This window comes from Protomyctophum parallelum (genome assembly GCF_964188405.1).
Source record: "Protomyctophum parallelum genome assembly, chromosome: 14".
NCBI lineage: Eukaryota > Metazoa > Chordata > Actinopteri > Myctophiformes > Myctophidae > Protomyctophum > Protomyctophum parallelum.
In genome coordinates, this window is record NC_139709.1 from 16,073,819 (window position 1) to 16,086,835 (window position 13,017).

At 45.8% G+C, this 13,017-nt stretch overlaps 1 protein-coding gene across 2 annotated transcripts in view; it reads left to right on the top strand.

The window, feature by feature from the left end:
* The window catches only part of mtcl1 (microtubule crosslinking factor 1), an 80,644-nt gene that overhangs the window by 33,206 nt on the left and 34,421 nt on the right, over nucleotides 1–13,017 (top strand). For both annotated transcript variants that reach the window (XM_083782930.1, XM_083782931.1), the window contains exons 4-8: nucleotides 9,238–9,297; nucleotides 10,240–10,604; nucleotides 11,077–11,407; nucleotides 11,539–12,051; nucleotides 12,443–12,664. In XM_083782930.1, the coding sequence (XP_083639056.1) occupies nucleotides 9,238–9,297; nucleotides 10,240–10,604; nucleotides 11,077–11,407; nucleotides 11,539–12,051; nucleotides 12,443–12,664 (1,491 nt within the window). The remainder of the gene's footprint in view (nucleotides 1–9,237; nucleotides 9,298–10,239; nucleotides 10,605–11,076; nucleotides 11,408–11,538; nucleotides 12,052–12,442; nucleotides 12,665–13,017) is intronic.

The window sequence follows — 13,017 nt, forward strand, 5'->3', positions numbered from 1 at the left end:
GATCCAGATCAAGTCAAACCTAGACTAGTCCTATCTGATCCAGATCAAGTCAAACCTAGACTAGTCCTATCTGATCCAGATCAAGTCAAACCTAGACTAGTCCCATCTGATCCAGATCAAGTCAAACCTAGACTAGTCCTATCTGATCCAGAATATCGCCTGATTTCAACCAACATAAATTCTGCCCACTAAGACGGACATCCTTGGATGAATCCGAGAGAGACATTTTTGAAAATGTTTTTCAATCACAATAATTAAAAACAAAATGTAGGAAATGGAAAAATAAAGGCACACCTATAAATGTGTCCCGACCCACTGTTGTGAAATCAGGGTGTTATAGAGAATGAATAAACAGGCCAAGCTGTGTAGCGTTAGTGTAAGTGCACAGAAACACAGCCTTATTGTTCCTTTTAGGTTTTGGCGAACCAACGTCACTGCGTGATGTCATTGGGATTAGGTTCTGAGCAAAGTGCCCCTGGTGTCTCATGAAAACATGGCAGTGCGGATTTTTTTTCATTGGAGAGGAAACACAAATAATACATATAAAGTAATATAACTAGCATACCACAAAATCTACAAGTTCATGGTGTTGCATCGCGATGCGTGATCATGGTCTTGTAGATATTTTGGCTTTTTGGTTATTTTGAATTCTGCTTGTCGAGATCAGCTACTTTGTCTGTTTTCCTTTTTGTTTTTCTTCTTATTTCATTTCACAGTCGGGGGGCTGCAGCTTGCAGGCAGCCAGAGGCTATATGGCTATTTCGGGGTCCTTGGCAAAGCAAGCATTTCTTGCTTTGCTCATAATCCTCTCTCCCCTAATGTATTTGTTTGTACGTTATTGACGCAGACAGAAGGACAGTGTGATAGTGTCAGTCATGACACAAGACTGAAGGCTTCTTGTGGTGGGTTTTGGGGATTCTGGACCAGACCGTGTCGGTCTGGTTCCACTGAAAGACAGACATACAGGGTGTGTGTGTGTGTGGGGGGTGTATAAGCCACCATGCTATTTCTGGGGCTTGGTAGTAATGTGATTTACTCCTACACTGAGCGCCAAGGTACTGGCTGTATGATGCATGTTTATTCAACCGATGAAAACACTCCCCATGAGTCCCCGTTTCATACATGCACGCACGCACGCACGCACCATAATAGCAGCCCGTAATGCTTCATTACTTACACACATAGACGGATCAAAGGTAGAGACAGGTGGATAGACTGGTGGGGAGACACACTTTGCATGTGCACGCAGTCGCGCACACACACACACACACACACACACACACACACACACACACACACACAAACACACTAATGTTGGTATTACTTGGGAGGACGCATCGTGATGCGTTGTGACCTTGTAGTTTGACAATCTTTGGTGCACAACACCGGCATTCAACTATGTATAAATCATCCATAACCCCCAAACCACCACAACCCCTCAACCTATCCTCTAAACCCCAAACCACCACAACCCCTCACCCTATCCTCTAAACCCCAAACCACCACATCCCCTTATAACCTCTAAAATGCGTAATCATAACAACCAGAATCTTGTCCTAATTGTACGCCTGTAACTTCACAAACAACCATTTTCTCTGGTAAAGAGCTCACAATGTCTAGTTCTCAAATTCTACTATACTTGTGGCAATATTTATCCCTCAAAGTATAGAAATGTAAGCACACACACACACCCTCACACACACACACACACACACACACACACACACACACACACACACACACACCTCTTTTTTTTCTTATGGCTCACGGCCCACCAGCGGTTGAGAATGGCTGTGTTGGGTGCAGGGTGCTAGCAGGCAGCAGGCAGGCTGACTACTTCTGTAGGGGCAGAGCCAGCTGGTGCAGTTAGTCAGGCAGACAGTCAGTCAGCCTCCCTGGCCTGCTGCCAGCCAGTGGGATTTACAGATTGTAGTCATTCATTACCCAGTCTGGACTTGATGAACCGGGAGGGCCTCCCGGGCGCCGTGGGACCCTCCCTGACGGTCAGCCTGTGTCTCTGTCACGGCCTGTCAGCCTCCTCCTGCCTCTGTTCTACTGTAGCTTCTCTATGTCCTCCTCCTGCCCAATTGTGCCGTACTGTACTGTAGCTTCTCTGTGTCCTCCTCTCTCTGCCGTCTTTCTGCTTTCCTTCCTTCCCTCCTTCCGCCTCCCATTTCCTGCCACCACCACGTACAACATCTCCGGTGAAGGACACCGGAGATGTACTGTAGGGGGAAGGCTAAGTGTGTGTGTGCGTGTGCGTGTGCGTGTGCGTGTGCGTGTGCGTGTGCGCGTGCGCGTGCATGTGTACTGTATTTCTGTATTTGTGAGGGCCAAATGATCCCACAAGTATAGTAAAATGTGGGGTTAAGGCTTAGGGTTGGAGTTATGCCTATAAGTGGGGCTTGTTGTAAGTACGCAACAACGACGCACATCTAGGTAGGCTTCAGTGTTCGGGTTAGAAGTGGTTTCATACATGTATAGAATGGCATTTATAAAGTCCTAAGATTGTTGACGTCCTCATAAGTGTAGTGATGCAAGTGCATGTGTGAATGTATTAAGGGTGTGCCTGTCTTTTTATCAGCATGCAGCGTGCTGCTGGAAGACAGAGACATCAGATTGGTGAGGGGAGCAGGGTGGCAAGTGGCAACCTGAGGGCCATCTTGTATTAATGACTGAGCGTTTTATCGGTGCACATCCTGTTGCCACTCCAGGCATACTCAACACTCGCTCTCCATCTGTTACGACTAGTATAATCCTGCACACCCAGCAAAGACCCCGAGCGTTCGTTTGCATTTTGAGAGCGTGTAAAAAAAAGAGGTTCATGGTTTCACTGCGTATTACACTGGCGTATTACACTGGGTTGGGACCCATTTGTGGGTTGTTTTGTGTCTTTATTGTTTACACTTTATGTTGTTTTTAATGATTATTATTTCAAAACATTTTCAAAAACATTCCCAAAATAGAAAAGAAAATCGTGAATTTAAAACAAAATTCAATGCTTTTTTCCATGCAGTGATCTCATGAAGAAATCTAAGAAATTCCATACATTTGAAAACAAATATTTAAGAAGTAATACAAATAGCCAATCTACAAGCTCACAACGCGGCGTGAAGCGACGCATTATGAACTTGTAGATCTGCTATTGTCACTAGTTTGGGTTCCGGCCCCGGGCAAACATCTAATGTCTTTTTTTTTGTCTTGAGCTAAAACGTCTGGGAACCATTGGTGTAGTGTACACAGATGTTTTGAATCTCTTCATGTGGTGTCTTCTGGCGCTGTCCCTCTGTAGGCCACTAACCATGAGGTCTTGTTGTCTTTGTACTGGACTGTGAAATCTGTCAAATCTGGAGGTGATATCGGTATATCTCGGCAGCAGCTTGTCAAACCACACAGAAGACACAATCGTTCATCTCCTGTGCTGCATTACAGTGGAAGTAATGGAGTGTGTGATGTTTGGTAGTGTTTATGCTTTTTCATATTTCCCTCCTTACCTTTATCGACTTTTGTCTCGCACTACTACAGTATAATCGAACTGTACACACTTGACCTTAGTTGGCATGACCGCCTTTACCAACCATGAGCCCCGTTTCATACGTTATGTTTTATGTCATGTTATGAAGGTCTTGTGCGGCAAAAATAGCCTATCTACAAGTTCACAGTCGGCTATTTACACCTGGTTGAAAGTGAATAAACACGTAAGCCAAAAATGAGTTACTGTTAAGTTGCCTTCGGAGGGTAGCAGGGCCGTCATATTGTGGTGTTTTAATTGAGCTTTGGAGAGATGAAAAGCCCTCATTAGACTTTATTATTTAAAAAGAGGGGGAGATATTGTTGGCCCCAATGCAAATGTTTTATGCCATGTTATGCTCATTATGGATATCCCTGATGTCGTTTTACTGAGTACTATGTACTATGATAAAGGGTACAGCGCTAGGTACTCGGGTACAACGGGTACAACAGTGGGTACAACGGGTGTTGCATAACCAGAGGGGAAAGTGTTCCAAACGGGCATCGTTCCCAAACGCCACCAGGCATCGCCCCCAGAGAGTGACTACAAATTTGGGCAAGCTTCCAGCCGAATCCGAGACCCATTGACTTCCATTATGGAATTAAAGTGAAATATTTCATAAAGGACGAAACATCATGTCCTCAATTAGTGGAGGTACTTATGTGGCCTACTGGCAGTATGTACAAGAAATGTGATGCTGATTGATCGGTGCAAACGGTTTGCGACATTAACGCTGGACACACACACACACACACACACACACACACACACTTATAGACTGCTAGCATCCTTTGAGGACAGTGGTTTTCAAATTAGGTTTTTCATATCAAGGCCCATTGTTTATTCAGCATTTGAGCCACGAACCACCATTTGATGACATTTTACCTCTCAAACACAAAACAAAAGAATATTTTGTTATCGTTGGATAAGATTTTGTCCACAATTCCATGCTATATTGATGTGGTACCATAGAAGAGATAACGGGCACACTTTGATCGAAATAACAATTACTTTACATTCTCTAATTGTGTAGACTAACTTCTTGTAAGTAATGCAGATGTTTAACAATAATTTCACTCTTGTGAGCGAAAAATTTACTTTTCATTTTACACTCAAGATTTAAAGATCTATAAGGGTCCATTTGGTTACCAACTCTCCATCATTTAGCTGGGGACCACCTGGAACCCCCTCAGGGGCCACTGGTGGTCCAAGGGCCACTGGTTGAGAACCACTGTTCTAGAGCCATGCCATATAAACCAACAAAGACATGGATCACTGTGAGCCTCCCCGACATTGTTGATAATATTACTGAGGCATGTCACTGTCGTCCTCGTGTCCCCATGTGACTTCAGATTTACTACTAAACGCATTAAGCAGGGATCCCCTGTAATGGTAGACAGGGCTCCCGAGGCGCTGCGTGCAAGACGCTGTAATCCGCTGTCTCCCTGGAGAGATTAGCTGTCACCAGCCGGAGAAATTAAGCCATGGCTGTTAAAGCGCCGACCAGACGACACGCGACTCGCCATCACCACCACCCTTAGAGGCCCTGCCGCCGCCATAGCACGCCTAAAAATAACCGTATGCATAGATTAGCAACTCTGTGATACAACTTTCACATTCATCCCGAGTTTTCACCTCGCCAAGTGTTTCCCTCCTTCATGCTGAGTTCACTTAATGGTCCCCGAGGGTGGTTCTGTTTCATGCATCTGGCACCGTGAGCTTGTGATGGATCTACTTTTGACAGGGACAGGCATACAGACAATCCCTTTTCTGGACGGCTTTGGCCTGTGGCCACACCGTAAAAACAATTATGACTGCTGTGAAAGTGTTGGAGAGAGATCCTGACACAGCAACAACCAACCATCCCCACTGGCAGTCTAGAATGGACGGATGGCTTCATGGCTTGCTAGCTTGTTATGGCAGTGTAGGATGACTTGTTTTCTAACTTGTTATGGCAGTGTAGGATGATTTGTTTCTAGTTTCTATGCGTCTATTAAGCCTGACTTATACTTGTATAGTGTAAAATGCCATGATATTTTAACTCTGAAAGTGTGAAAATGGTCCACATTACTGTGTAACGGCAAATGCACCGACCACTTCTAAAGATTATACAGCTCAAATACTTTCCTTCTCGCATGGAAGAGGGGGGGAAAAAGCACTAGAAGTCATCCCCGCCCATCCACTCTGTTTTCATTCATGTTTTGGGTACGGTTGCTAAGTGGACTTCCTGTCCTTGTCGCAGCGCCAGCCGGTGGGGTGGGTGGGTGTGTGTGTGTCTTCGCCCGCCCTGGGCAGAATGGGCTCCACCTCACACTTTCCATCTGCCTGGCCATGAGGACTGACTCAAACTGCTCGGCGGTCTGTTGAGGCCGGTGCCACGCTGCTTCTTGTGTAATGAGTTCTCCCTATTTTTTCTTTTTGTTTTTATAGAAGTGACTAGCTTGATGTCGACAACAACAGTCATATCAGTGTGACCTTCAGTCGCCTTGTGACGGTTCCAGGTGACCTTGACTGTACTTAGATAGTAAAATCTGTAGCTACTTTAGCCCTATTTTATGCTTATAATTTTATAGTTTTTGACCATTAAATGTATTATTTATCAGAGGCATTTTTGAAAAATGTGGAATATTTTTGAGCAATTTAGAAAATGTTTGTCTATGTCACATCTGTACGTGACGGACCATATATAAGGGTGAACCTTTACACACTCAGAGTTAATTTAGCAATCTTTACTCAGGGTTTAGCGTTTATATGTTAGTCTTCATTGCCATGTCAATTAACCTCAATTAAACCCAATCAGTCACAAGCATTTGTTTCTACAATGTTTGTTTTTTTAATGAAATGAAGGGACATTGAAGTGGAATCAAACATCTCAGCTGGTTGGCTTTCATCACATCCTGCCAATATCACCACCATGCCAGCAATCTGCCTGTGGAACAAACACTTCACCCTGGAAAGCACTACACAGGATTGTGTCATTCATTAAATTACTCTCTCCCTCCCTCTCTCCCTCCCTGTCCTCTCTCTCACTCATTCCCTGTCACTGTCCACCCGGGCCGTACTCTAAATGCCCTTGCTTCTCTCACCCTCTCTGCTGCTTGCGCCCTCTCGTTCTCTCGTTCTCTCGTTCTCTCTCTCTCTCTCTCTCTCTCTCTCTCTCTCTCTCTCTCTCTCTCTCTCTCTCTCTTTCTCCCTCTCTCACCCTCTCTCTCCTTCCCTCCCTCTCATAGCCTTTCAGGGACATTATGTGTGAAACGCTGTGAGAGAACTGACAGATTTTAAATTAAAATGAATGGTTTAATTTTAGTGTCTTTAAGTCTCTGTGCTAGCGTGCAGAGCGGCCTCATTTGATCCAGGCTTTGTGTGCTCTGAATTAGTGGACAGATTTTGAAGCGTCGAGGCAGATGCTTCCCCCAGAGAGCATCGTGGGAATAAATGAATGAATGAATGAATGAATGCTGCGTGTTGTTGAATCTGAGCCGGGAACCAAAACAAGTCTGTCTGTCTGTCAAACCGAGCCTCTCTCTGTAATATGCAGTGGTGGAAAGAATACTCAAGTTTTTTACTTAGTAGTTCACCCAAAACATAATTATTTTCTATCAATTACACACCCCATGAAGCCTTGAATCAATGGATATTTATTATTTTTGTTTTGTTCTGTGGCGGCAGTGTATTTATGACCCCTCATTTCAATGCAGAATTAATATCCATCTCCACTTGTAGTTTGCTGATCCTGCACCCACTTCGAATGTTATCAACCGATATGAACCAGTAGGTTACTTATCAAAACGATGCAATCAAACTAGCTACTGCATACTGGAGCCTCCTGGCTGCAATTAGGAAACTGCCTTACGTGGCCGGTTAAGACTGATATGAGGTTAGGGGACTTACCTGGCCGGTTAAGACTGATATGATGTTAGGGGACTTACCTGGCCGGTTAAGACTGATATGATGTTAGGGGACTTACCTGGCCGGTTAAGACTGATCTTAGGTTAGGGGACTTACCTGGCCGGTTAAGACTGATATGAGGTTAGGGGACTTACCTGGCCGGTTAAGACTGATATGATGTTAGGGGACTTACCTGGCCGGTTAAGACTGATATTAGGTTAGGGGACTTACCTGGCCGGTTAAGACTGATATGAGGTTAGGGGACTTACCTGGCCGGTTAAGACTGATATGAGGTTAGGGTTAGGGGACTTACCTGGCCGGTTAAAAATGATATGATGTTAGGGGACTTACGTGGCCGGTTAAGAATGATATGAGGTTGGGACTTGCGTGGCTGGTTAAGACTGAGGTTAGGGTTTGAAATAGTCGGACAACGCGACCAATGACACGTCGGATGTCTCCGCGTATATTGTAGCCAGTAGGCTCCAATATACATGTACTGTACATGCAGTAGGCCAATTGCATCATCTTGATAAGTAACCTGGACCCTTTACCCTCTGTCTCTGCACGAAGACCCAGATCCCAGCCAGATGTGAGCCCTTGATATGGGCTATTAACAGAGGCCACATGTGTCCCATTGAGACTGTAATTATTATGTCACGTGACCTCTGCAATCTGCATGGCGAGTAAATACATCCTCATTAAATGCAGATTTGACCTGCCAATGGGCCATTATGTAAGACCGCCTCATAGATTAATGTCCCCTTCGTCCCTCCATACATGACGTTGCATAAACCAACAGAGCCCTGGTTTTCATCAAGGATGACTGAGATTATGCACTCTCATGCAGGGCGGGGTGTTTTCACCTGCCAGCGGCATAAAACCACGTTTAAACTGTTGACCACCAGTGTCACGCACAGGAAAGAATTCAAAGCTCACTGCTAGTGTGTGTGTGTGTGTGTGTGTGTGTGTGTGTGTGTGTGTGTGTGTGTGTGCGTGTGTGCGTGTATGCGTGCGTGCGTGCGTGCGTGCGTGCGTGCGTGCGTGCGTGCGTGCGTGCGTGCGTGCGTGCGTGCGTGCGTGCGACTGTGTGACTGTGTGTGTGCGACACAGCATGCAATAAGGTACATCAGGCCCCTAAAGTTGCTGTGATTTTAATATCTTTGCAGGCATATTAGCCAGTCTTTTGTGTTGTAATGTAATGTAGATAAATAAATTTCACAAATGTTGTCGATTATCTACCGGGCCAACTGTTCTCGTCTTTTATGTGACGTTATGCTTCCTGCATAGGATGCAAAGGAGAGACATTGTCATCACTGTCATCGTCAGTTATCGCAAATGTCTGCACAAGACCATCCGAAACGCTATAGAATCAACGTGAGGTAATGTGGGCCTGTGTTCCCAGTGGCACTCGTCACAAGCTGCACACAGCGGCTGAGTTTCAGGTGAACGTGAATCGCATTAGCTGGCATTTTGTAGTTCTGTCGTGGTTGTGGTTCTGTGCACAGCGCTCACTGTTGTCCTCACACTCTTTAATGGTTGTCTTTCTGTGCACAGTGCTCGCTCACCTTTCATTCTCTCTCATGTCTCTCTTTAATGGTTGTCTTTCTGTGCACAGTGCTCGCTCACCTTTCATTCTCTCTCATGTCTCTCTTTAATGGTTGTCTTTCTGTGCACAGTGCTCGCTCACCTTTCATTCTCTCTCATGTCTCTCTTTAATGGTTGTCTTTCTGTGCACAGTGCTCGCTCACCTTTCATTCTCTCTCATGTCTCTCTTTAATGGTTGTCTTTCTGTGCACAGCACTCGCTCACCTTTCATTCTCTCTCGTGTCTCTCCACAGACTGCACTCAGAAGAAGAGCAAGCAGGGAAACGTTCAAGGACAAGAAGTCCACTTCTCAGGTGAGAGATTAACATTCAAGCTACCCGTGATTGTCTCTCTCCTCCCATAGTGATTAATTAGTCGGTTAATGTGAGGTCATGATCACATCTAGAATCCCTTAATGCCTGCTTTATACTAGAATACCTTTTTTTAAAGACTTTGAGAAGACTTTGAAAATACTTTAGACACCCTCTGACATCTACCATAATATGGTAGAAGACCTTTAAAAGAGAAAACTTCGACACTCACTCACATCTAAAGTGTTTATCTCATGTGTGTTATCTCATGGTCACTATTAAGAATACAATTATATTGCCTTTGAGATTATTTTCCATCATAATCCTGGTGGAAATTACACAAAGAAAAACTGTTGGAGCAGAAAACAGAGGTTGCATGGACATTGAATTGCACGTGAAAATGTGACAACTAAAGATCTTTGATCATATTTATTTTAAACATCTTGGATTTTTATCAGAGGGTCAAGAGGAGAGAAATACTCTTTAATTCAGACATTGGAAATGTTGCATGCAACAGTGAAAGGTTGTTTGACATAAGGCTGGCAAAACTCTCCTCACCTCCAACTCTCTATTTACATGTTTTGTATATCTCTGCTGTTCATTTGTCAGGAAATTAAAAATATGCATTTTTCAGTAAATTATGAAAACAAAGCAATACTGCATCATCAAAGTTGGTGGTGTGACTTTATATATTGCCAATTGCTTGCATAAGAGGGGGAGAGGTGGTGGAGTTAGTTGCTTTAGAAGACAGCTTCAGGGTCCAATGGAGTTTTTACTACTTTTCATTGGTTCAATATTTTTTTAACCAACACATAAAGGATGTTCAATAGCACTGATTTATGCAAAAAACCTAAAACCTAAAAAATGGAGTTAGGTGGTTTCCTCCCGACAACGATGATGTCAATATGTAAGTGAGGCCTTACACTGTCTTGTCACCACCATCAGGAGGACAGCGCAGACCTCAGGTGCCAGCTCCTGTTTGCCAAGGAGGAGTCCTCGCTGATGAGGAAGAAGATGGCCAAGCTGGGCCGAGAGAAGGACGAGCTGGAGCAGGAGCTCCAGAAGTACAAGTCGGTGTATGGGGACGTGGACAGCCCCGGGCTGCCGCTGGCGGAGTGCGTGGGCGGCGGACCGCACAGCACGCGTGAGGCCGAGCTGCGGCTGCGCCTCAAACTGGTGGAGGAGGAGGCCAACATCCTGGGCCGGAAGATCGTGGAGCTGGAGGTGGAGAACCGCAGCCTGCGCGCGGAGAACGAGGACATCCGCTGCCAGTATGAGAGGGACTGCTTTGGGCGCGAGCCCTTCTCAAGGTTAGAATAGTTTTGTGTATATATATATATAGGCCTATATTCAAAATCTTTTTATTGAAATTTTCAGGCATACACAATTATATTTATGATCTCAGATCCCATTCCTTACGTAAAATGACATGATTAAACTGGATACAACATCTGAGGTCTATTGTTTGCATGCAAAAGGCACAAAAACAAATAATGAAGAGACTATGCTGCTGAACACCCCATGCCCCACACAGATATCTTATCCCAATTTGATAATAAGCCAATTTACAGTTTGCCTGCCTCTCTACGAGTAATAGTTTTGTATTTTAAAATTTAGTTTTATTTATTTTTTAATTCAGTTAGTTTTAATTAGTATTATTATTATTATTATTATTATTATTTTTAAATGCTAATAGTTTTAGTTTCATGGATATATTATCATAGAAAAAAGGGCTACTCCGAAATTGTCCTTTAACTATAACACCCTTGGCCCCTCCCCCAGCATGCCCTCGTCGCCCTATGGTGGCGACGCCCTGGAGTCTGCGGGCGAGCTGCGGCGACATCTCCAGTTCGTGGAGGAGGAGGCGGAGCTTCTGCGGCGCTCCATCTCGGAGATCGAGGACCACAACAAGCAGCTGACCTCCGAGCTGAACCGCTTCAAGTTCGGCCCGAGCAGCAGCGGCTCCAGCGGAGGCGAGGAAGGTGGCGGAGAAGGTATCCTGTATAAGCCCGGCAACGGGGGGAGTGGCGGCAACGGGTCGGCTGGCGGCGGCAGCTTGTCGCTGGAGGAGCTGAAAGCGGCCAGGATGCAGATCAACGAGCTCAGTGGCAAGGTGAAACCCTTTACTTGTACTTTCATTGGAAAAATTGAGACGATGGGAACTATGGACAAAGACTAATTTCACCCACTTTTTACTAAAAAAGTGATGTGACAATAAGGTTGATTCTGATTCTGATTCTGAAGGTGATGAAGCTGCAGTACGAGAACCGCGTCCTGCTGTCCAACGTGCAGCGCTGCGACCTGGCCGCCCACCTGGGCCTCCGCACGGGCAGCCCGCGCGACAGCGACACGGAGAGCGATGTGGGGGGGCGCCGTGGGGGGGAGGTGGTGGCAGAGGACGAGGAGGTGGTGGCGGGGCGACTCCTCCTGCTCCAGCCCAAGCGGGAGGGACCCGTCGGGGGCGAGAGCGACTCGGAGGATCTGTTCGAGAAGACGGCCACCACCTCTGGGTTCGGCAGCAGCATTAAGCCCTCCGAGGGCAGCGAGCTCGGAGGCACGCACAGCGACTCGGCCAGTCGCAGGAGGGAGGACCGCGAGTCGCTCACCAACGTGAAGAGGGAAGCGGAGAGGCTGGGGAAGACGGTGGACCGCTTAATCACGGACACAGACAGTCTGATCTTGGAGGGTCGGCTGCTGGTGACCACCGGGGACGTCCTGGAGGCAAGCTCGGGGGCGAGCTCCAAAGGGGACCCCCAGGTAGGGCTGTCACCATTACAAATGTAGCTTGACGATTAATTGTCACACAAATAATTGTGATTAATGACTTAATGTGTTTTGGACATTGTGGGAACATGTGAATATAAATGTAATCTGTTTAGCTTTTAGGCTACGCGAACAAAAGGTGCAATGTGCAGATACGACAAATAACTTATATAATATATAATGAACAGTACAATTAAACGTGGCACAACGTGGCACGTTTCTTCAAGCTCAAAGCATGTCACAACGTGACGCATTTTGAGCTTGTAGATCTGCTATTTCCACTTTTTTTTAATCCAACATGGAAATGATTATGACGATTACCTCAAATAATTGCGATGAGACGATGATGTAATAATAACTGTGACGGGCCTATACCCCCTACCAGGTCCTGGACACCGTCAACACGCGCATGAAGGCCTTCCGCAGCGAGCTGCACACGTTCGTGGAGAAGGTGGACCACCTGGGTGATGGGCTGAGGGACAGGGCAGAGGACCTGTCGCCCATGCCCAACCTCACCGAGTCCAGCAGCTTCCTGTCCACCGTCACCTCCATGTCCCGCGACTCGCCCATAGGCACCCTGGGAAGGGACCTGGTGACGGACTTCCAGGTGAGCGCCACAAATAGCCCACCTTGTATGTTGTACCTTGTCCCCCGTGTATGTTGACACGACCTGCGCTACGTCTGGACGTTGCCTTTCGCTGGCGGCTCTCTGCTTATTTCTTTTGCTAAAAATATGTGACAGACTCCAGCAAAAGATGCCTCATCTCGCCATATATATATATATTCAAATATATATGCATAATTGCGTATAAATAAGGGAGGAGTACGGCATTATGGCAAATAGCCAAGATGAATAATTCAATAGCCTAGCTAATCATGGCTGGAGCAAAAAGATGGTTCTTTTAAAGGCATGCGTTATTGATTAGCGTTCACCACCTTCAACAAAGCACCCAACCTGGC